This window comes from Schistocerca serialis, chromosome 4 (assembly GCF_023864345.2).
Source record: "Schistocerca serialis cubense isolate TAMUIC-IGC-003099 chromosome 4, iqSchSeri2.2, whole genome shotgun sequence".
Lineage (NCBI taxonomy): Eukaryota > Metazoa > Arthropoda > Insecta > Orthoptera > Acrididae > Schistocerca > Schistocerca serialis.
The window spans coordinates 50921535-50947424 of NC_064641.1; the positions used below are offsets into that span (position 1 = coordinate 50921535).

At 41.8% G+C, this 25890-nt stretch overlaps 1 protein-coding gene across 1 annotated transcript in view; it reads left to right on the plus strand.

Annotated features, from left to right (window-relative positions):
• The window catches only part of LOC126474919 (protein ELYS), a 350083-nt gene that overhangs the window by 120076 nt on the left and 204117 nt on the right, over nucleotides 1-25890 (plus strand). Inside the window, exon 13 of the mRNA XM_050102423.1 lies at nucleotides 16012-16242. Within this exon, the coding sequence (XP_049958380.1) occupies nucleotides 16012-16242 (231 nt within the window). The remainder of the gene's footprint in view (nucleotides 1-16011; nucleotides 16243-25890) is intronic.

Consider the following 25890-nt stretch of genomic DNA (forward strand, 5'->3'; position numbering starts at 1 on the left):
GTGTGACATGTGCCTTACCTGTATTGTTGACCATCAAATGCAACCATCCCATTTCTACCACTGTTCACATTATATTGCCTATCCCCTGTATATGTCTGTTAGCACCACTGTACTGGTCAACACCTTCTTGCATCAGTAACCTCCCCATCCATGTACTGCTTTCCCTGGAATGCATCCTTCATTGGGCCAAATAAATAAAATTCAGGAGCAGCATGGTCCAGGCTGTGGGGTGAATGAGGAAGAACAGTCCAATGAAGTTTTTTGAGCTGCTCTCGGGTGTGCAGACTTGTGTGAGGCCTTGCATTGTCAAGGGGAAGGAGAAGTTTCTTTGTATTTTTGTGGGGATGAACACACTGAAGCTGTTTCTTCAATTTCCAGAGAGTAGCACAGTACATTTCAGAGTTGATCATTATAACCATGAGGAAGGACATCAGAGTAACCCCTTCAGTGTCCCACAAGACTTTTCATTGTGACGACTCAGGACTGTCGCCGCAACGACTCTGGACTGTACCCTCCCCTCCACTGCCCTCCCCTCCCCTCCGCTGCCCAGGAGATGCAGTATGTTTTCATTTTACTGTCTTTAGGTTCAGTGTATAAAAAAAGTCAGAAATACGTCGACCTGGTTAATTCCATCCAGTAACGTTGTGCAGAAATTGCATCTACTCACTTTATCTGCTGGCTGTAACTGTTGAATCATTTCCAGGTTGTAGGGATGAAACTTTAAATCCTGTTTCACAGTTCTCTGTAGAGATGTGCGAGGAATTTGTAATGTTGTGTAATGCAACAGACAGATTTCTGTGGGCTTTTCTGTAAAGCTGCACGAGCTTGTCGGGAAATTTTCCAGAGTTCAGACTATCGTTTCAGTCCCTTATAGGTCAAATTGAGAGAATGGCATTTTTTTAGCCACCTGGGTATTGTTCTTGTGTATAGAACATGGAAACGGCTGTTCCTCCTGTGGCACACAGGTCATTGGACAACTACAACACTGTATATGCTACGTAACTCATCCACTGCCCCAGTACACACTTGAGCTGGCTGGTGTTCCTTACCCAACAGAATGACATAGTATGTGGGTTCTTATGGGGGGGGGGGGAATAACATTGCCGTTGGTGGAGCTTGTATAGTACACAATTCTGCCAATAGGCTTGTATAGTGCAACTCATTTCCTGTTCAGCGCTGCCTGTGTTTTGACCTCAGCTTGTTCTGTTCATCTGTAGTGATTGTTTTTGCTAGTGCTCTTTTGTTCTTGTTTCGTTTCTTATGATGGCAAGTTTAAGTGAACAACGTGTAGCTGTGAAATTTTGTTTTGTACTTGGTAAAAATGCTGCTGAAACTGTCGTAATGTTGAAAACAGGTTACCAAGCTGACGCTATGGGGAAAACTTGAGTGCACGAGTGGTTTGCTCAATTTAAAAATGACGTGTCGATTATTGACAAACCTTGTTCTTGATGTCCATCAACTGCCCAAATCGATAAAAATATTGAAAAAAGTTGGAGAGCTTTTGCTGCCAGACCATCAACAGACAATTGATCAACTGTCAGAGATTAGTAGGTTATCTTGGAGCTTGGTTCAGAGAATTTTAATGGAAGATTTGGGTAAACAGGAGACCAGTTCTTCCATCATGACAGTGCACCTGCACACACAGCCATCTATGTTAGACATTTTTGGCTAAAAATGGTGTGGTTCCACTGCCCCACATACCTTATTCACCTGACCTGGCTCCTTGCTACTTTTTCTTATTTCCACACACGAAAAGGGGCACGAAAGTACACTGATTCGACAACACTGAAGAAATGGAGAAAAAACTGAGTTAGCTGTCAGCCATTTCTAAATGTGACTGCAAAAAATGTTACGAACAGTGGTAGCACAGGTGGGACGTATGTATTAGTTGTAATGGAGAGTATTTTGAAGGGGATAAGTTTGTTTTGTAAACAATTTGAAAATATATAGCTTTTAAAAAATAATTCTGGTTTTTCTTTGGGTACCCCTCGTATGTCGGTCCGATTATATGCTGTAGATGGTCTGAGCACATCTATATCTTAGCTGGGTGGCTAATTGAAAATGAAATATTTCCTGTGGGCCTCTAAGGTAAGTCTTTCTGCTCCCGGGATTGGAATGACTCCTTACCCTCTCCCTTAAAACCCACTTCCTTTCGTCTTTCCCTCTCCTTCTCTCTTTCCTGATGAGGCAACAGTTTGTTGCGAAAGCTTGAATTTTGTGTGTATGTATGTGTCTGTTTGTGTTTCTATCGACCTGCCAGCGCTTTCGTATGGTAAGTCACAACATCTTTATTTTTTATATATATATAAAAACAAAGATTATGAGACTTACCAAACAAAAGCGCTGGCAGCTCGATAGACACACAAACATACACACAAAATTCAAGCTTTCACAAGCACTCGCACATACACACACATCCATCCACACATGGTCTATGTATGTGCGGATGGATATATGTGTGTGTGTGTGTGTGTGTGTGTGTGTGTATACCCATCCTTTTTTCCCCCTAAGGTAAGTCTTTCCACTCCCGGGATTGGAATGACTCCTTACCCTCTCCCTTAAAACCCACATCCTTTCGTCTTTCCCTCTCCTCCCCTCTTTCCTGATGAAGCAACCGTTTATTGCGAAAGCTTGAATTTTGTGTGTATGTTTGTGTTTGTTTGTGTGTGTATTGAACTGCCAGCACTTTCGTTTGGTAAGTCACATCATCTTTGTTTCAAATGTCTGCTTGTGTCTGTGTGTGTCTGTGTGTGTGTGCACGAGTGTATACCTGTCCTTTTTACCCCCTAAGGTAAGTCTTTCCACTCCCGGGATTGGAATGACTCCTTACCCTCTCCCTTAAAACCCACATCCTTTCGGCTTTCCCTCTCCTTCCCTGTTTCCTGATGAAGCAACCTTTTGTTGTGAAAGCTTGAATTTTGTGTGTATGTTTGTGTTTGTTTGTGTGTCTATCAACCTCCAGCACTTTCGTTTGGTAAGTCACATCATCTTTGTGCATATATAAAAGAGGGAAACATTCCACGCGGGAAAAATATATTTAAAAACAAAGTCATTTAGTTTTGATTTGCACCTGCTATTACGTTTACATGATGATTTCTTCCCATGCTTTGAGTAGGCTGACGTGACTGTTGAAACAGTTGCTCTTGAAACATTTAGTAAGTTGGCTTTCTTGGTTACTGATGTGACAGCTAATTGGTAAGTCTTTCCGCTCCCGGGATACACACAAAATTCTAGCTTTCGCAACCAACGGTTGCTTCGTCAGGAAAGAGGGAAGGAGAGAGAAAGATGAAAGGCTGCGGGTTTTAAGGGAGAGGGTAAGGAGTCATTCCAATCCCGGGAGCGGAAAGACTTACCTTAGGGGGAAAAAAGGACTGGTATACATTCGCGCGCGCGCACACACACATATCCATCCACACATATACTGACACAACCAGACATATTCAAAGGCAAAGAGTTTGGGCAAAGATGTCAGTCAAGGCGGAAGTGCAGAGGCAAAGATGTTGTTGAATGACAGGTGAGGTATGAGTGGCGGCAACTTGAAATTAGCGGAGATTGAGGCCTGGTGGATAACGGGAAGAGAGGGTATATTGAAGAGCAAGTTCCCATCTCCGGAGTTCGGATAGGTTGGTGTTAGTGGGAAGTATCCAGATAACCCGGACGGTGTAACACTGTGCCAAGATGTGCTGGCCGTGCACCAAGGCATGTTTAGCCACAGGGTGATCCTCATTACCAACAAACACTGTCTGCCTGTGTTCATTCATGCAAATGGACAGTTTGTTGCTGGTCATTCCCACATAGAATGCGTCACAGTGTAGGCAGATCAGTTGGTAAATCATGTGGGTGCTTTCACACGTGGCTCTGCCTTTGATCGTGTACACCTTCTGGGTTACAGGACTGGAGTAGGTGGTTGTGGGAGGGTGCATGGGACAGGTTTTACACCGGGGGCGGTTACAAGGGTAGGAGCCAGAGGGTAGGGAAGGTGGTTTGGGGATTTCATAGGTATGAACTAAGAGGTTACGAAGGTTAGGTGGACGGTGGAAAGACACTCCTGGTGGAGTGGGGAGGATTTCATGAAGGATGGATCTCATTTCAGGGCAGGATTTGAGGAAGTCGTATCCCTTCTGGAGAGCCACATTCAGAGTCTGATCCAGTCCCGGAAAGTATCCTGTCACAAGTGGGGCACTTTTGTGGTTCTTCTGTGGGAGGTTCTGGGTTTGAGAGGATGAGGAAGTGGCTCTGGTTATTTGCTTCTGTACCAGGTCGGGAGGGTAGTTGCGAGATGCGAAAGCTGTTGTCAGGTTGTTGGTGTAATGGTTCAGGGATTCCGGACTGGAGCAGATTCGTTTGCCACGAAGACCTAGGCTGTAGGGAAGGGACCGTTTGATGTGGAATGGGTGGCAGCTGTCATAATGGAGGTAGTGTTGCTTGTTGGTGGGTTTGATGTGGACGGACGTGTGAAGCTGGCCATTGGACAGGTGGAGGTCAACGTCAAGGAAAGTGGCATGGGATTTGGAGTAGGACCAGGTGAATCTGATGGAACCATAGGAGTTGAGGTTGGAGAGGAAATTCTGGAGTTGTTCTTCACTGTGAGTCCAGATCATGAAGATGTCATCAATAAATCTGTACCAAACTTTTGGTTGGCAGGCCTGGGTAACCAAGAAGGCTTCCTCTAAGCGACCCATAAGTAGGTTGGTGTACGAGGGGGCCATCCTGGTACCCATGGCTGTTCCCTTTAATTGTTGGTATGTCTGACCTTCAAAAGTGAAGAAGTTGTGGGTCAGGATGAAGCTGGCTAAGGTAATGAGGAAAGAGGTTTTAGGTAGGGCGGCAGGTGATCGGCGTGAAAGGAAGTGCTCCATCGCAGCGAGGCCCTGGACGTGCGGGATATTTGTGTATAACGAAGTGGCATCAATGGTTACAAGGATGGTTTCCGGGGGTAACAGATTGGTTAAGGATTCCAGGCGTTCGAGAAAGTGGTTGGTGTCTTTGATGAAGGATGGGAGACTGCATGTAATGGGTTGAAGGTGTTGATCTACGTAGGCAGAGATACATTCTGTGGGGGCTTGGTAACCAGCTACAATGGGGCAGCCGGGATGATTGGAACCAAAAAAATTTTTTTCCGCTTTCAACACTACCGCTGCTTTAAAATCCACCGTTTCTAGTTCACAAACAGTTCCTTTCACCTATTACACAACCATTTCGGCTAGTTCTGATAACTTTCGCTTTATTTCCATTTCCGTTTTTCCCACATCACTGATAATTTTTAGCCGCTTCCCACAGGTTTTAACGTCATTATTTCTTTGCCAGACAATTGTTAGCCTCATTTTCATAATCTGCCACCACAAAACCACTCCTTTTAATACATTTACACGCAGTTTTTTCGAAATTTTCCCGAATCTCTCCATCCTTTAACGTGTTTTGGCGGCAACACAACCACCTAACCTTTGTGCACATCGTTGTCTACCAACCCAAGTTCACCACAGGATCAACATAGCCCAGCTTTAACAAACACTTTTTCGCCTTTTTTCACAACAGATCTCCAGTTACTTTCTAGTTCACCTTTATCACTCCCCATATATTTTTATTTTCATTTTCGTTTCAGCCTCATGTTACACTTTCCACCTTCTAATACCATGTCACCCTGACAACACCCCCACAACGACCCCATTAAGTTTTATTTACATTCCCTCCGCAAACATGCCTTCACCCTAGCCAGATTACGCTCCCATATTTTATTTTCTCAGGCTTGTCTGACATTTGGCATTACCCCCAAAGGCCTCACACTTAAAGTTCCCATCTCTGGCTGCAACCCTTCTTTCCATCAGTCCCTATACCAGTTCCAAACTGAACAATCCATTGCCCTCACCCACCTAATCCTTCACCTACACGTCAACTCAGCCAATGAACACACCCGTCAACTCCTATCCTTAATAAAAGTCCTCAATCTTTCCTCTCCCACATCCACACCGGCTGTTCAGAGCATCCTTCTACTGGCCAACCGCAAATTAGAACAGCATGCCACCCTTCACCTCAAAAAACTATCCAATCTCCTGGTTTCCCACCTCCGGAAATGCAACTCACTCACCCTTCACAACCTTTCCAGCAAACCTCAACCTCCTCTCATTGCACACAAACCCAGTCTCTCCCATCTACTCAATCTCCCACTTTCAGCTCCACTCCCTCCAAAACCTCAAAATTCCAATCAACACAATCTGGAACCACAATACCCCAATTTAGTAGTTAACCTTTCCTCCAAACCTCTCTCCCAATCCGAAATCTCTGTCCTATCCAAAGGCCTCACCTTCAGCCCCACTCCCAGATTCAACCAAACAGCCCTCGTCAAAGATTTACTGTCATACACTCGTACTATCTGCTGGAAATATCACTTTGCCACGAAGAAAAATGATCCTAATCCTACTCCTAATGATCCATCTCCCCAAGACACTATCCAAATTGAACCCTGCCTGGAACAGTTCCGTCCTCTGTCACAGCGGGACCCACCTCCTCTCCCTCAAAATCACCCTCTCCAAACCTTCCAGGAATTTCTGACTCCCAGCCTTGCCTCTCAGTCCTTCTTAAAAAACCTCAATCCTACTCCCAACACACCACTGCTGAAGCCCAGGCTATCCGTGATCTGAAGGCTGACCGATCCATCGTCATTCTTCCGGCGGACAAGGGTTCCACGACCGTGGTACTTGATCGTCGGGAGTATGTGGCTGAGAGACTGCGTCAGCTTTCAGACAACACCACATACAAAGTTTGCCAAGGTAATCCCATTCCTGATGTCCAGGCGGAGCTTCAAGGAATCCTCAGAACCTTAGGCCCCCTACAAAACCTTTCACCTGACTCCATCAACCTCCTGACCCCACCAACACCCCGCACCCCTACCTTCTACCTTCTTCCTAAAATTCACAAACCCAATCATCCCGGCCGCCCCATTGTAGCTGGTTACCAAGCCCCCACAGAACGTATCTCTGCCTACGTAGATCAACACCTTCAACCCATTACATGCAGTCTCCCATCCTTCATCAAAGACACCAACCACTTTCTCGAACGCCTGGAATCCTTAACCAATCTGTTACCCCCCGGAAACCATCCTTGTAACCATTGATGCCACTTCGTTATACACAAATATCCCGCACGTCCAGGGCCTCGCTGCGATGGAGCACTTCCTTTCACCTGCCACCCTACTTAAAACCTCTTTCCTCATTACGTTAGCCAACTTCATCCTGACCCACAACTTCTTCACTTTTGAAGGCCAGACATACCAACAATTAAAGGGAACAGCCATGGGTACCAGGATGGCCCCCTCGTACGCCAACCTACTCATGGGTCGCTTAGAGGAAGCCTTCTTGGTTACCCAGGCCTGCCAACCAAAAGTTTGGTACAGATTTATTGATGACATCTTCATGATCTGGACTCACAGTGAAGAACAACTCCAGAATTTCCTCTCCAACCTCAACTCCTATGGTTCCATCAGATTCACCTGGTCCTACTCCAAATCCCATGCCACTTTCCTTGACGTTGACCTCCACCTGTCCAATGGCCAGCTTCACACGTCCGTCCACATCAAACCCACCAACAAGCAACACTACCTCCATTATGACAGCTGCCACCCATTCCACATCAAACGGTCCTTTCCCTACAGCCTAGGTCTTCGTGGCAAACGAATCTGCTCCAGTCCGGAATCCCTGAACCATTACACCAACAACCTGACAACAGCTTTCGCATCTCGCAACTACCCTCCTGACTTGGTACAGAAGCAAATAACCAGAGCCACTTCCTCATCCTCTCAAACCCAGAACCTCCCACAGAAGAACCACAAAAGTGCCCCACTTGTGACAGGATACTTTCCGGGACTGAATCAGACTCTGAATGTGGCTCTCCAGAAGGGATACGACTTCCTCAAATCCTGCCCTGAAATGAGATCCATCCTTCATGAAATCCTCCCCACTCCACCAAGAGTGTCTTTCCGCCGTCCACCTAACCTTCGTAACCTCTTAGTTCATCCCTATGAGATCCCCAAACCACCTTCCCTACCCTCTGGCTCCTACCCTTGTAACCGCCCCCAGTGTAAAACCTGTCCCATGCACCCTCCCACAACCACCTACTCCAGTCCTGTAACCCGGAAGGTGTACACGATCAAAGGCAGAGCCACGTGTGAAAGCACCCACATGATTTACCAACTGATCTGCCTACACTGTGACGCATTCTATGTGGGAATGACCAGCAACAAACTGTCCATTTGCATGAATGGACACAGGCAGACAGTGTTTGTTGGTAATGAGGATCACCCTGTGGCTAAACATGCCTTGGTGCACGGCCAGCACGTCTTGGCACAGTGTTACACCGTCCGGGTTATCTGGATACTTCCCACTAACACCAACCTATCCGAACTCCGGAGATGGGAACTTGCTCTTCAATATACCCTCTCTTCCCGTTATCCACCAGGCCTCAATCTCCGCTAATTTCAAGTTGCCGCCACTCATACCTCACCTGTCATTCAACAACATCTTTGCCTCTGCACTTCCACCTCGACTGACATCTCTACCCAAACTCTTTGCCTTTGAATATGTCTGCTTGTGTCTGTATATGTGTGGATGGATATGTGTGTGTGTGTGTGTGTGTATACCCGTTCTTTTTTCCCCCTAAGGTAAGTCTTTCCGCTCCCGGGATTGGAATGTCTCCTTATTATCTCCCTTAAAACCCACATCCTTTCGTCTTTCCCTCTCCTTCCTTCTTTCCTGATGAGGCAACAGTGTGTTGCGAAAGCTTGAATTTTGTGTGTATGTTTGTGTTTGTTTGTGTGTCTGTCGACCTGCCAGCACTTTCATTTGGTAAGTCACATCATCTTTTTATATATATATATATATATATATATATATATATATATATATATATATATATATATATACTCTCTGCTGGAAATATCACTTTGCCACAAAGAAAAATGATCCTAATCCTACTCCTAAGGATCCAACTCCCCAAGACACTATCCAAATTGAACCATGCCTGGAACAGTTCCGTCCTCCGTCACAGCGGGACCCACCTCCTCTTCCTCAAAATCACCCTCTCCTAACCTTCCAGGAATTTCTGACTTCCAGCCTTGCCTCTCAATCCTTTTTAAAAAACCTTAATCCTACTCCCAACATCACCACTGCTGAAGCCCAGGCTATCCGTGATCTGAAGGCTGACCGATCCATCGTCATTCTTCCGGCGGACAAGGGTTCCACAACTGTGGTACTTGATCGTCGGGAGTATGTGGCTGAGGGACTGCGTCAGCTTTCAGACAACACTACTTACAAAGTTTGCCAAGGCAATCCCATTCCTGATGTCCAGGCGGAGCTTCAAGGAATCCTCAGAACCTTAGGCCCCCTACAAAACCTTTCACCCGACTCCATCAACCTCCTGACCCCACCAACACCCCGCACCCCTACCTTCTACCTTCTTCCCAAAATTCACAAACCCAATCATCCCGGCCGTCCCATTGTAGCTGGTTACCAAGCCCCCACCGAACGCATCTCTGCCTACGTAGATCAACACCTTCAACCCATTACATGCAGTCTCCCATCCTTCATCAAAGACACCAACCACTTTCTCAAACGCCTGGAATCCCTACCCAGTCTGTTACCCCCGGAAACCATCCTTGTAACCATTGATGCCACTTCCTTATACACAAATATTCCGCATGTCCAGGGCCTCGCTGCGATGGAGCACTTCCTTTCACGCCGATCACCTGCCGCCCTACCTAAAACCTCTTTCCTCATTACCTTAGCCAGCTTCATCCTGACCCACAACTTCTTCACTTTTGAAGGCCAGACATACCAACAATTAAAGGGAACAGCCATGGGTACCAGGATGGCCCCCTCGTATGCCAACCTATTCATGGGTCGCTTAGAGGAAGCCTTCCTGGTTACCCAGGCCTGCCAACCCGAAGTTTGGTACAGATTTATTGATGACATTTTCGTGATCTGGACTCACAGTGAAGAAGAACTCCAGAATTTCCTCTCCAACCTCAACTCCTTTGGTTCCATCAGATTCACCTGGTCCTACTCCAAATCCCATGCCACTTTCCTTGACGTTGACCTCCACCTGTCCAATGGCCAGCTTCACACGTCCGTCCACATTAAACCCACCAACAAGCAACAGTACCTCCATTATGACAGCTGCCACCCATTCCACATCAAACGGTCCCTTCCCTACAGCCTAGGTCTTCGTGGCAAACGAATCTGCTCCAGTCCGGAATCCTTGAACCATTACACCAACAACCTGAAAACAGCTTTTGCATCCCGTAACTACCCTCCCGACCTGGTACAGAAGCAAATAACCAGAGCCACATCCTCATCTCCTCAAACCCGGAACCTTCCACAGAAGAACCCCAAAAGTGCCCCACTTGTGACAGGATACTTTCCGGGACTGGATCAGATTCTGAATGTGGCTCTCCAGCAGGGATACGACTTCCTCAAATCCTGCCCTGAAATGAGATCCATCCTTCATGAAATCCTCCCCACTCCACCAAGAGTGTCTTTCCGCCGTCCACCTAACCTTCGCAACCTCTTAGTTCATCCCTATGAAATCCCCAAACCACCTTCCCTACCCTCTGGCTCCTACCCCTGTAACCGCCCCCGGTGTAAAACCTGTCCCATGCACCCTCCCACCACCACCTATTCCAGTCCTGTAACCCGGAAGGTGTACACGATCAAAGGCAGAGCCACGTGTGAAAGCACCCACGTGATTTACCAACTGACCTGCCTACACTGTGAAGCGTTCTATGTGGGAATGACCAGCAACAAACTGTCCATTCGCATGAATGGACACAGGCAGACAGTGTTTGTTGGTAATGAGGATCACCCTGTGGCTAAACATGCCTTGGTGCACGGCCAGCACATCTTGGCACAGTGTTACACCATCCGGGTTATCTGGATACTTCCCACTAACACCAACCTGTCAGAACTCCGGAGATGGGAACTTGCCCTTCAGCATATCCTTTCTTCTCGCTATCCGCCAGGCCTCAATCTCCGCTAATTTCTAATTTCAATTTGCCGCCGCTCATACCTCACCTGTCTTTCAACTTCATCTTTGCCTCTGTACATCCGCCCCGACTGACATCTCTGCCCAAAAAATGCCCAAACTCTTTGCCTTTACAAATGTCTGCTTGTGTCTGTGTATGTGTGGATGGATATGTGTGTGTGTGCGAGTGTATACCTGTCCTTTTTTCCCCCTAAGGTAAGTCTTTCCGCTCCCGGGATTGGAATGACTCCTTACCCTCTCCCTTAAAACCCATATCCTTTTGTCTTTCCTTCTCCTTCCCTCTTTCCTGACGAGGCAACCATTGGTTGCGAAAGCTAGAATTTTGTGTGTATGTTTGTGTTTGTTTGTGTGTCTATCGACCTGCCAGCGCTTTTGTTTGGTAAGTTTCATCATCTTTCTTTTTAGATATATTTTTCCCACGTGGAATGTTTCCCTCTATTATATATATATATATATATATATAAAAAACAAAGCCAGCACTTTCATTTGGTAAGTCACATCATCTTTTTATATATATATATATATATATATATATATATATATATATATATATATATATATATAAAAAAAACAAAGATGATGTGACTTACCAAATGAAAGTGCTGGCTGGTCAACGGACACACAAACGAACACAAACATACACACAAAATTCAAGCTTTCACAACAAACTGTTGCCTCAGCAGGAAAGAGGGAAGGAGGGGAAAGACGAAAGGATGTGGGTTTTAAGGGAGAGGGTAAGGAGTCATTCCAATCCCGGGAGCGGAAAGACTTACCTTAGGGGGAAAAAAGGACGGGTATACACTCGCGCGCACACACACACATATCCATCCACACATATACAGCCACAAGCAGACATATAACCATAACTATAACTATATATATTTGCCGCCTCTTTGCAAAAGCTTTACGGTAAATACTTTCGATGTTCATACTCAGTGGGAACAAATTAAGTTTTCTGATTCTGAGGTGTCTTAGTAGACGATAGATACTATATCAATAGTTCTGCAGCTTATATAGTCATATTCATGAGGTGTTAAAAGAGATTTGGTCTCATATTTTTACTTCCCAACCAGTACTGCACTTTATATATTCAAACAATTGAAAATCTAAGATTGAATAATGACAATATTATGAAAAGGGTAGGTGTGTGTGTGTTTTTTGTCTATTTCGGAAGAAGGCGTGCTGGCCAAAAGCTTATGTATTAAGTAGTCTTTTTGTTGTGCCTGTCAGCGACTCAACATCTCTTCTATATAGTAAGTAGCAATCTATTCTTTTCATAATATTATACTTTTTATATTGGAATTTCTATTGTTTTATTCAGTATATTTTCCACACTACTTCAGTCTTTCCCTTCTGTTTTGTTGTAGATTTTGGTCTCTTATGCTCCTATGCTGTAACTGCTCTTCATCTATGGTTGTTTATTGCCCTCACTGTCAGTTATAACTTTTTAAGTTCCCAGACCACTTTGGTGATTGTCTTATCCTGTTCATCTTTCCATTCTTTGACCCATGCTCCAGGTAACTTTCTGGTTTGAATTTAGAATATTTTCTCTAAACCTTTGCTCTCTTTTGGTATTTTGATGAATCTATGGATCCTCTGAAGTCAACAACTAACATTTGTCATTTTTAGATTTGGTTGTTCATATATTGTTACATAAATTTAGTACAGAGCAGAAGCTGAATAATTTTCCTTCCATCAGTATTTTCATCATTGCTTCAATAAGGAAAAAAGATATCATTACAGCGTAACCATTTAAGAACAACGTAGATTTCCCTTTCCTTCCTTTTTTGCTTCATGGTGTTCGTGTTTTGTCCTCAAGTACCCACATATCTATGGTTGGAGATGCTGTTGTGAAGTTTAAAATGCCTTGTGTTTTGGTATTGTATCATTCTTTCCAGATTCTTAAGATCAGACATTTCAGTCTTCTTGCGGAAGCCCTTAGTGAGAAGCTCAAAGTGTCAGATCAGAAGGATGCCCCAATACCAAATCCCAAGAACTTCTGATATGGTCAGCAACAGCAATGGAAACATATCTTTTATGAAAAAAAAAGGCCACTTTAGAGTAACTGCTACTCTTGATTGATAGGAAGAGGTGAAGTGGGAATTTGTTATAGACTTAGTTGTGGGGTACCTATTTTGTTTGTATTTGTGGAAACTTCATTAAAAGTGCTGCTAAAATCTGTAGATTTAAGTTTTAGTGCAACAATTGTTTTCCTTCACATATAGCTGTTAATAAAAATCTTTTCTAAGGTTGTGGTCCTAAACGTGTAACAAAAGTTTGTGCTAAATTTGTAATATTGTTGTTGATGCTCTTAGACTTAACATGTCAGGATGTTTTTGAAACTGAGGTTACATGTAAAATCCAATAGGAAACAATAGAAAGCAATATATCCATACCATTTCTCAAGTGTAAATCTGCTTGCTTTCATTTTCTTGATGTTCCATGTTATGATTAATGTATGTTTGTTATGCATTGAGATGACAAAAGCTTTGTGATACCTCTTAATATGATATTGGACCTCCTTTTGCTCAGTGTAGTGCGGCAATTCAGACTGGCATGGACTCAATAAGTTGTTGCAAGGCTCTTGCAGAAATATTGAGCCATGCTGCCTCTATAGCCCTCCACAGTTATGAAAGTGTTGCCAGTGCAGGACTTTGTGCACAAACATAACCTCTCAGTTACGAGGATGGTTTGAAAAGTTCTCAGAATGGAATAGAAAAAAAAGTACTTACATCACTGAAACATTTTATTTTTCAATGTAGTCTCCTTGTAGATTAATGCACTTGGTCCATCGATGTTCCAGTGCCTTGGTCCCAGCTCGAAAATGAGTTTCCTCCAGGCTTGCAAAATAGTTCTCACTCCAGCTATCAATTCTATGTTTCAATTGAATCTTTGTCCACTAAGAAGAATTGCTAGTTTTGGGAAGTGATGGGAGTCTGACAGAGCCATAGGTGAATAAGGCAGGTGTGGCAACAATTCATACCTTAGTTCGTGTAATTTTGCCGTGGTGAGATGGCACGTGTGTGGGCGCACTTCATGGAAGATGACTTTCTTCCTTGTTAAACCTGATCTTTTTTTCATGTATCTTTTGTTACAATTCGCCCAGGAGGTTGTTATAGTATTCTCCAGTAATTGTTTACCCAGTGGGGAGATAACCTACAAACAGAATCCCCTTCACATCTCAGAACACTGATACCATGACCTTTCTCGCTGAAGGAATTGTCTCTGCTTTCTTTGATGGCGAAGAATCAGCAAATTCCACTGCTTTGACTGTTGTTTTGTCTGTGGGATATAATAGTGCAGCCAAGTTTCATCTGTGGTCACAAACTGGTGCAAAAAATATTGTTTGTTTCTCCTTAAACGGGCCAAACATTGTTCCGATATGTCCATTTTCATGCGTTTTTGATCCAGCATCAGGAGTTGAGGCCCTCATCTCGCAGATAATTTTTTTCATTTCTAATTCTTCAGTTAAAATGTGATATACCCTTTCAGATAACATCTGGCAATTTCACACACTTTCAATCAGCGATCCTCCATGACCCTTTTGTGCACTTTTGCAATGATTTCTGGGGTAGTGACACATCTTCTTGGCCGACCAGTGCATGGATCATCATCTATGCTGTCCTGACCAAATTTAAATTCATTTGTCCATTTGACAGCAGCTGAATATGAAGGAGCAGTGTCCTCCAGTGTATTCTGGAAATCAGCATGAATGTCCTTTGCTTTCATACCTCTCTTTAGGAAATACTTAATCACTGCCCAAAACTTTTTTTTTTCCATCTTCACAAATCACTACATGGGAACAACAGAGCCACATCACTGCCATAGCTATCCCTCAAGGGCACTGATGTGGCACGTGTTTACAGGTAACAGTCCAATGAATATCTACAGGAACAGTCCAATGAATATCACATGAACAACTCGTTGCGCTAACGCTGACCTCTTGTGTTGATTCCGAAAACTTTTCAAATCGCCCTCATATGTCCCATAAGTGTTTCATGGGATTCTTGTCAGGCTATCTGGGTAGCCAAATCATTCACTTGAATTGTCCAGAATTTTCATCAAACCAATCACCAACAGTTGTGGCCCGGTGACGTAACACATTATCATTCATAAAATTTCTGTCATTGTTTGCGAACATGAAGTCCATGAATGGCTGCAAGTGGTCTCCAAGTAGCGGAACATAATAATCTCCAGTCAATGATCGGTTCAATGTAGCCAGCACCAGATTGCACAGTCCCTTGTTGACAACTTGGGTCCATGGCTTCACGGGGTCTGTGCCACACTTGAACCCTTCATCAGCTCTTACCAACTGAAATAGGGACTCGTCTGCTCAGGCCATGGTTTTCCAGTCGTCTGTGGTCCAACAGATATGGTCACGAGCCCAGGAGAGGTACTGTAGGTAATGTCATGCTGTTAGGAAAGGCACTTGCACGGGTTATCTGCTGCCATAACCCATTAATGCCAAATTTTACCACTCTGTCCTAATGGATACATTTGTCATACCTCCCACTTGATTTCTGTGTTTATTTCACATAGTGTTGCTTGTTTGTTAACACTGACAAATCTATGCAAATGCCATTGCTCTTAGTCATCAAGTGAAGGCCACAGTGACTACTCTGACCAAGGTGAGAGGTAATGTCTTAAATTTGGTACTCTTGTCACTGTGGATCTTGGAATATTGAATTCCATAATGATTTCTAAAATGGAATGTCATGTACGTCTGTATCGAACTACCGTTCCACCTTCAAAGTCTGTTAATTCCCATATTTCGGCCATAATCATGTCAGAAATCTTTCCACGTGAGTACAAATGACAGCTCCGCTAATGCACTGCCTCTTTGTACCATGTGTATGCGATACTACCACCATCTCTATATGTGCATATCGTCACCTCAGTGTATATTTGTTCATAAGCTCTACGAATCTGTAAATGAAATGTAATGTTGCTTGTTCTAAATGTAGCTGTGTGCTGTTGCAGGAGGGCTGACTTGAAGGATGAAGTTCCTCTCTTTGTTGACCTGTTGCTAGAACAGGACAAGTCACTCAAGCTGAAGGAACTATGGGTCCAGGATGGTGGATCTGGTTTCTATCCTCCTCCCTCTCTCCAGGCACTGCTCCAGACTTACCTAATCGATGTTTTGGACACAACTGCCAAACATCGCTTTGTGATATATGTATTCCTTGATCTTGCTGAAACGCTAGATGACAGGTAAGATTCAAGTAAAACAAGTTTTCAGTGAAAGCAGTTATGGTTGTGAGCTCAGTTTTTGGTAGGAGACTGTAGCAGATGGGATTAGCTGTTAGACATTCCATTTCACATATTAATTACACTAATTGAGGAGTGTTTTTTCAAAACTAGATAAATGCAACAGATACAGTTTTTCATAAAATGAGTTTTGCTTTTTTCACCTAGGTTTAATATTTGAGCACTTGAATTTTCAAAGACTAGTAGATCTCACTGACATTAGTAAAATGTTGTAGTGAAACATATTAAAATTTAATTTTTACAACAGTGTATTAAGATGTGATTATTCCAGTCTTTTTCAAAAGTCAATAAATGCTTATAATTATTGCTGGTATCAGTTACGTTGCCTCATTTAATTCCACATGTTTTTCCACAGTTAATATTTTTATGTCTGTAGTGTTTATTATATGCCTGCATTGTTGTAAAATACATAATTTTGCATATGTTATTGTCTACAGCATTTTTTAATTTATAGTTTTTGACTTTATTGAGAGCACAAACAATAATAATGGAAATACAGTGGCATAATACAATAATAGCAGTGATAAACAATGGAAAAACCAGTATGGAATGCAATAATATAATGAAAAGGAAAGTTGCTGCTTACCGTATAGCGGAGATGCTGAGTCACAGATAGGCACAACAAAAATACTGTCACAAATAAAGCTTTTGGACAGTAAGGTCTTCATAAAAAAAAAAAAAAAAATTGCGCACATGCAAACGCATCTCACACACTCGACTGCAGAGTGTGTGTGTGTGTGTGTGTGTGTGTGTGTGTGTGTGTGTGTGTGTGTGTGTGATATCTAATTTTGATGCAGACCTTACTGGCCGAAAGCTGTACTTGTGACAGGCTTTTTGTTGTGCCTATCTGCGACTCAGCATCTCTGCTATATGGTGAGTAGCACCTTTCCTATACAGAATATTGTAATGGCAGTGATAACTATTTTAGCATAATTGTTTAGCTTATATTGTCAATACTTCATGAAGTATAAAATTAATAACGCAAAAAATATTGCATTTTGCAATCACATTGTTATTGTAAAGTTTATCCTCATACATCTGCACAGTATTCGTCTAGGACATCTGTGTAAAACTCCTTTGCACACTCTGGAATTTCAGATGATTTCAGCAAGACCGAAACTTTTTTCTTCTTTCCTTTGCTTACTTTTATTTTGTGTTGGTAAAAGGGGGTGGATATTCGTACTATTTGGTGGTATGGTTTCTTTTGTCTCAGGATGTCAACTTGTATTGGATCTGCAGAGTATGTATCACTTACTGACACATTAACAATTTCCTTTGTTTTCTTGTATGAGATGACATGCTGGCTGTTCATTTTGAATAGTAGCTTTGATTTTAGTAGTTTCTGAGCACTATCTTTTAGATATTTAACACTCCAGTCAGTGTTTAGAACTTTGAGAGTATCATGTTTTTCTAAAATATCGTAATATTCTTTAGGAGACAAGATGCTTTCTTTTTTTCTGTATGACATATCATTCTACCAACACCTGGTCTGGAGGCATGTAGCTATGGACACTAACTTGGAAGAAGTGGCTAATGTTATTGAATTTTGTGCTCTTTTCCAAGAATGTGGTGAGCATCACCGTCATATCAACGTTTTTTTATTTTGGCTGCTGCAAGAATCTGATAATAGATGTTGAGAATTGGTGCCATCATCTGGTTGTTCTTTATGGAAGTCAGAAAGTAACTTCAGCAAAGCCAAAGCAATTTGGTGGTATCATCTTGAAGATTCTGTCTCCAACCAGGTGTAGAAAATGATGCCTTCCCTTTTTTGCTCCTTAGTATGAATCATGATGCACGTTTGTGTAACCATACTTGTCTAGCACAGAAAACCTCACTGACTAATAACTTTAGGAATAGGCTGGTATTCTGTCAAAGCAAATCTTAATGACAGTAGGATTATCTTCCTTCTTTATACTCTTAACGCTTTCCTGGATGACAAGAGACAGTGCGGTGTTGGGTTGCACGACTCACCCGTCTCTACCAGTTGACTTAACACATTGTGCGTGCAGCCGATCCTCTTCTTCGGGTTATCAGCTATGTTGCTCTCACTGTTTAATTCATCTCCGAAGACTGTATCAGGTTAAGGGGAATATTATTAACCAGCTCTATATTCTTGAAATAAATTATTTACTTGTAGGCTCTTGTCAGTTCAACAACAATATATTTTCGACTCTCATCCCAAAGTAACAATTATTCTGTACAAACCCCAGCAAGCCAACTGGTTCCAACATGTATGTTAGAATCTACAAAACATTCATACAGTTACATATGTTCTGCTTCATGCAGAGCTAAGACATACAGTAAAAGTCTCTATATAACACATGCTTCATCTGTCTCTGTAACAATCCTCATGTCACCACATACCATGGAACATTATCCAAATACTCTTTGACTTTTTGATATAACTTCTAGGGTGTTGCTTGTAACCACTTGTCGGGGCCGCTTGTCTGACACAGCTCCTGGCTCCTCGTGACCTCTGTCCTTCCTGCACACACAGACGTGTGGTGTAGTAAAAAGGCTCTGTCACCCTTGTCATTAAAATTCGGGTGTTCGAGACAGTAGAGAGCCAACTGTCTCTAGAATTTACACTGAAATTCTATAGACGCTACAATATCATAAAACCACTTTGCACAAACTTCATGTAATCTGTGTCAAGCTTATACTTCATTTCTACTCTGCAGGCAAGTGGAGCAGGTATCGTATGGGCTGTTCTGAATGTTAGATTGAAGTATTTGTAAAATATTTGTTGGTATTTTGATAAGAAACATTGTTTCAGTTCAAATTTTTTTTTCTTTCTTCACAGAATTTCCTGAGCATTATATTGACTATGAGATCTGAAGGCAAATAACCTCTCATAGACGTGCCCCTTCCATGGTCTCTCTCTCTCTCTCTCTCTCTCTCTCTCTGTCTCTGTCTCTCTCTCTCTCTCTCTCTATTTATATTTTTTATATAATTTTATCGTCAATAGTTAGCTCCTTATGATCCTTTCCTGTTCTGTTGACTCCTTTGGTAACCTCCATCCTTCATAGAACCAGTTTGCTAGATAGGATAACCTGTCTTTTGTCATTCCAGATACTCCTAGGAAAATGTTTGCACAAACAGGCACCAGTCCACCATTCCGTTTTCTAATGGTATACTTTATTGTAACTGTTTTCTTCCTTTTTGCTTTCTGGGTGACCACTACTCTGCACTGAGGTGAAGAAATGTTAAAAAAAATTTAAAAGAACTTATCTTGATGTATTTTATTTAATGTCAAGTGATGATGAAAGTGGAAAAATCTTATCAGAGTTCAGCAGCTTTGCATTCTTTTGGTCCTGTAGCTTTTTAATGTGAAGCCTTAAGTCCATAGTTGCATTTTATGATAGGTTCATTTTTACACTTCTTGCTTTGCATTCAGGTCGATGTAAGCTGTTCTTGAATTGGGATTTTCTCCCATCGGAACATTCTTTGACCTTTCTGCCATTTTCAGAATCACAGGAATCATCATCCGTCCTGCTTCTGCTTGCAATATTTCCTTGTAGATCTACATGTGAGTGTCAGTGAATATTTGTTTAAAAGGAACCTGTGGGTGTTCCAATGACAATGAAGTCTGACTGCAACACTGTTCATCCCAGTAAATAATATTACAACAATGAGTACCATTGCTTACAGCAACAAGTATACTCCATTATTATTAACTGCTTGCTGCGGAAAGAGAGCCGAGACATGAGAGAGTAATTACATTGCATTTGTCATCTTTTGCTATAACTATAAGAATTTGTATATGGTGTTTTGCGAGTACCTTATTATTTAGAGTGTTCATATACACAGCAGTAGTTGACTATTACTAAAACTTGTTTAAGGGGTTGACTTTGCTAAAACTTGGTTCTGGGATTGATGTAAAAGGACAACATTATGCCATCACCACACCTAACTCTGTTTTGAAATGTTTTGCATGTATAGAGTTTTGAAAAAAGGCTCCTCAATTGTGTATCATAAGAGCTTCCCTGCACTTCCATTCAATAACGTCTACATATGTACTATGTAAGACACTATACAGTTTGTGGTGGATACTTCTGCTACTTGCATTTCACTAGAGTCTTAAGACATATCAACTTTCCAGTAGACCAGAACATTCCCTACGAATGTCTCATCGTGTAGCTTCTGACGTTATCCATCAGACAATTGATGTAGACTCTAAACAGTAATAGTCCCATAACTCTCCCTTAGGGTTTTGCAAATTTAATTTATATCTACTGATTTTGTTCCACTACAGATTATAACATGTACGACAACTCGAGACTTTCTGTATGAAGAATGTCACCATTCAGTTTCCTTGTTAGCAGTTTTATTAAAATTTTATAAACCTCTCATTTTATTCCATTTGGACTAAGGGAGTAATGCTTTTGGGTCAGCAGCACCAAGCATCCTAGAAATATGAGATCCATTCAAAAAATTTTGGAACATTCATAATTTTGTGCCAATGATGTGTTGGAGTGAAATGCGGTTGGTATCCTGGCAGATACCTGTGTACAGTGTGTAACTGCTGGAAGTTTCATTGTTGTACATCCATTAGTTATTGGTCAGTGCTGTATTGAGTAGAATGTTGTCACACAGTTTGCGAATTTCGACATGGCAGAGTTAGAGGAGCAATGCATTTGCATTAAGTGTTGCGTGAAACGCAAGAAAACCTTTACAGAGACACACCAAATGATGCAGGAAGCCTAAGGTGACGAGTGCTTAAGCGGTACTAGCTGTTATGAATTGTTCACAAGGTTTAAAAAATGGCCGGACAGAAGTTAAAGGTGACCCCTGTTGGTGCGTGACTATGCCTCATCCTCTGTACTCTCCAGACCTGGCACCTGCGAGTTATTTTTTTTTTTTTTCGTATTTCCAAAGTTGAAAGCCCTGGTGAAAGGACAGAGATTTGCAATGATAGATGAGATAAAAGAAAATTCACTGATGGCTCTTCGCATGATCCAACAAGTGGCATACAAGGAATGCCTCCAGAAGTGGAAGCAGTGTTGGGAGCAGTGTGTCAATTGTGGAGGAGGGTATTTTGAAGGAGACCATGCACAATGAGTAAAAGGTAAGCATAGAAAAATTTTGTGGACAAAGTTCCGGAATTTTTTTGAACAGACCTCGTATTAGACCTTGTACATAAGAAAGGAGTTAGTTTAGCAACTGGAGCTTTCCGAATGAGCCCTGTCAGTAGCCAGGAATACCACCGTTGAAAATAAATTCTAATAGAATTTATTTGACTATGTAATCATGATTACTAATCTGTCAAATGACCCCTTTCATCCCATTTTCTTTCACAGTTGAACAACCTGGTTATTCATGAACTGCCAGAGAACAGTACGGTGGCAGCAATAAGACTGGATGACCTCCAAGACTGGATGACCTCCATCGAAAATTTCAACTTTCTCTGATTACCTATATACAATGCAGCCTGTCACAAACACCTCTGTGGTATGTTCCCCAACCATTAGTAGGGATGGACCTTTGGTACGACACCAAAGACAATTTAGTTCTCAAACTCTTATTACTGTGCCTTTTATTCCATCATCCAAGAGAACCAACATTTATTTTCCTTTACACCAGCGGATCAAGAGATAATGAATGAGTTGGTTATGCATATGTACACAAATGGAATTGAGAACAACATTCTATATGAAAAGAATGCAGTAATTATACTGCAGAGTTAATAGCCTACATAGAGCAGTACAAAACTTAATTACTTTCCCTCAACAGAATTTCATCATACACGGAGAATTTTATCATACACACAGAATTTTTGAGTGTACGGGAGACAATAAAGTACTAACCAAAACACTCATTGGCCTCTGCCATTCATAACCTTGGTAGTACAGGGATTTCAACATCCTTCTCTGAATACTGAGTCACGTCTGTTCCAGGTAATGAGCTGGCTCACAAACTAGTCGAAGAAGCAATGAGATTTGAAACACTTAAACCAGGCATTCAAAGTGCTGACTTAGACACACAGTAGGTACCACATACTGAAGAAATGGAAAGGCACATGGCAAGCTAGTACTCTGTCCAATAAACTGCAGACCATCAAACACACCTCTAAGATCGGGCAGATTTTTCTGTAAAGCTCAAGAAGGGAAGGTGTTGTGTTATGCATTCTTATAATTGGACATGCCAAAATAACTCGTGAATTTCTACTGCGACGAGAACAAACCCACCACACTACTATGGAGAAACATTAACCATTCACCACATCCTTAAAGATGTAAGACTACCCAAGACTTGTGACTTCAGATGAACCTAGAACACCATTTATTGGAAATTTTAGCAGATGATGAAACAGCTACAGCTGATGCTCTACACTACCCACAAAGGAGTGGGTATTACAACAACATTTAAAGATATCACTGTTATGTGTCGGCGTATAGGGCAGTGGTAGGAAGTTGGGCTCCCTCTACCATTCAGCCCCAAGGTGCCATCCAGTCCATTCTTTGCACATGAATCTGACATGTACAACAAAATCCCTGAACATAAGATATTAACTACATAAACTAGGCTGCCATTTTACCTTTTACACGGTGATCTAATTTTTATATTTGGCAGTTCAGTTTTAATATTCTATTTACCCATTTTGTGCAACTAATACAAACATATAGTAGTTTCATTGCTAGTAAGTAAAGAGGGAAAAAGGCTCTTACCTGTGCCTTTTTATGCCTTGAAAGGATTGAGGAGCTGACAACCACATAGCTGAATCTGTTTGTTTACCACCACCACCACCATTATTTTACCCCATTACATGTTAAATTGTTCTGAATGCAGTCTCAGATCTAAGTAGTTCATATTGTGTTCATATTTATGATAGAACTGTATTGAAAGGATTCTGGAAGTCAAGGAAAACATCATAAATCCAGGTGCTATTGTATGAGATTCTGGATTTCATGGCTAACCAGAGCAAGCTGTTCTGTGAGATCTCTGTTTACACTGTCAAAGTTGTTTCTTATAGATGATGTTTTAATTTGCGGAATCATAATTTGTGAACGTAAAATGTGCTCCCTAATTCTTCAACTGTGATTGACATCTGCAATATAGGCCTATAAAATACACTGACAGAAAAAGAAATAGCAGAACCAAGAAGGAGTAGTGCGACATAAACTAAAGTTGGTAGGCACGTTCCTACATATGAAAGATGATATCTATTTAGATTTCATGCCAGTCCCATAAGAGCGGTGCTAGTATTGTCTCTGAGCATACAAATCAGCATGCAATACACACTGTAATGAATATGAGCGTTAGTTACCTTAAAGGTTGGACATGGTGAGTTGATGTTACCGACAATGCCCTTAAGGCTACAAAGACTCCATTATCAACACTTCACTGATTGTGAACAAAGTCGTGTAATTGGGTTATGAGAAGCCGCATGTTCCTTCTGCAATATTGCAAAAAGACTTGACAGGAACGTAGCCTCTGTACATGATTGCTGGCAGTGGTGGTCACTAGAATATACAGTTGGAAGAAGACTGAGCTCCAGACAGTCACCTGGCATTGTCGAGAGGGAAGGCCATCATGTTCGATATATGATTCTAGTGCATCATACTGCATCTGCAGTAGCGATTTAGGAAGCAGCTGGCTTCACAGTGGCGCAACAAACTGTTAAAATTGTTTACTTCAAGGACAGTTCCGAGCCAAATGCCGTGCAGCATGAATTTCACTGATCTCAAACCACCACCATTTGTGACTTCATGTGGAAAGCTGGGTATGTCTTGGTGCCGGTGATAGCTGTGTGTTGGTTAGGAAGCCAGTTGAGAGCCTGCAGTCAACCTGTCTGTGTGCTAGACACACCGGACTACACCTGGAGTAATCGTCTGGGGTGTGGTTTCATATGATGGCATGAACACCCAAGTGGTTATCCCACACAGCCTGACTGCAAATTTGTATGTCTGTCTGGTGATTTGACCTGTGGTGCTGCCATTCATGAACAGTGTTCCAGGGAGTGTCATCCAACAGGGTAACGCCCACCTATATACTGCTGTTGTAACACAATGTGTTCTACTGTGTGTCAACATTTTGCTTTGGCCTGCTTTATCACCAGATCTGCCAACAATTGAGCATATATGGGATATCGTCGGATGACAACTCCAGTGTCATCCACATACGGCATTAACTGCCGCTATATTGATCAAAGAAGTGCAATGGGCATGGAACAAACTCCATCCCCCAAACTGACAACCAGCAGCTGTGCAACACGATGCATGCACATTCGCATTCTTGCATTTAACATTCTAGCAATTAAAACACTTGGGATGATTGTATAAAGTATTTGCCTTAGATTAACACAGGAAATGACCTCAGATCAAGCTTAACACTGAAATCTGCATTTTTGTCAGTAAGTTTAGGTTAAGGAAATCAATGAACAATGTACTTAATGAATGCAAAAACTAGATCTCATAACAATTCTTAGAGATGTCCTATTTATTTGATTAGTTTAAAGGCATTTTATAGGCACTTACTGGCATAGTAAGAAAAAAAAATTTAAATATTTGCTGTGAACAGTTAAGTGTTGATTTTGAAAACTGCCAGTAATAATTGAGCATCTAATATAAATGTGCTGCCTGGGCTTGAGTATCAGTACCTGTGCAATGCACATTAATTTTTTAACTACAAAACACATGCTTAAGCTGCTATGACAACCGCTTGTGTGTTGATGAATAAAACAAAGAAGTATAAGTAAGTCATTTAGCAAAGTGATGTTTATCAGCCTCTGCTAATATGATTGTAGTGGTAGTTCAGAGGTTGCATTCTGGCACACAGTGCAGAGGACCTCAGGTTCAAACTTGGGTTAGTTCTCAGAATTTTTTTCCATTCGATATTACTTTCTCTGTTGTAGTGGTCATAATGATAATTATAACACTACATTTAGAAACCATACAATATTTTCAATTTTTTGAATGTTCTGGGCCACAGTGGTGGGCAGCATTCCATCTCCAAGAACCTTATATGATTTATACGATGTTCTTTCCTTTCGTTTAACTGTATAGGTATCTGATTATTCCAGCGTGTATACTGATGATGGCAAAGGACGAATCCATTCTCAGAATTAAATGATAAATTATTTAAGCTGAAGTTTCACATGGACAAAAATAGTGTGCAGCAGTTACAACTAAAGTTGGGAGAGCATGTGCTGAAACCATCCAAAAGAAATGAGCCACTGATCAAATGTGCATGCTAATTCTCACATTTTTTTATTACTCAGAAAATTTTCAGATGGTTGTTGACGATTTGTTTAAAATGCATTTAGCAATAGGTTTCAGAGCTGTCCATAAGGTACACTGGCCTTCATTGATGCACTGAAGAAAGAAGTCATCAAAATACCTGCACAAGAAAATGAACTGAGGAAAATTCAGTGTCATTTTTATCAAATAGTGTGTTTTCCTGGTGATTTAACTCCACCCATAACCCCAGAAATCTCCTGGTGGCGAAAGTACAGAGGTATTTAGGAATGATCATGGGTGGTTTTTGTTAAACTTTCAAGCCGTCTCAGATGCTAAGCTTAATCAGGGTGTATTAAAACATACACAAAGCATAAAAAATAACTTTGGGATGAAAATCCTTCTACGAAGAAAT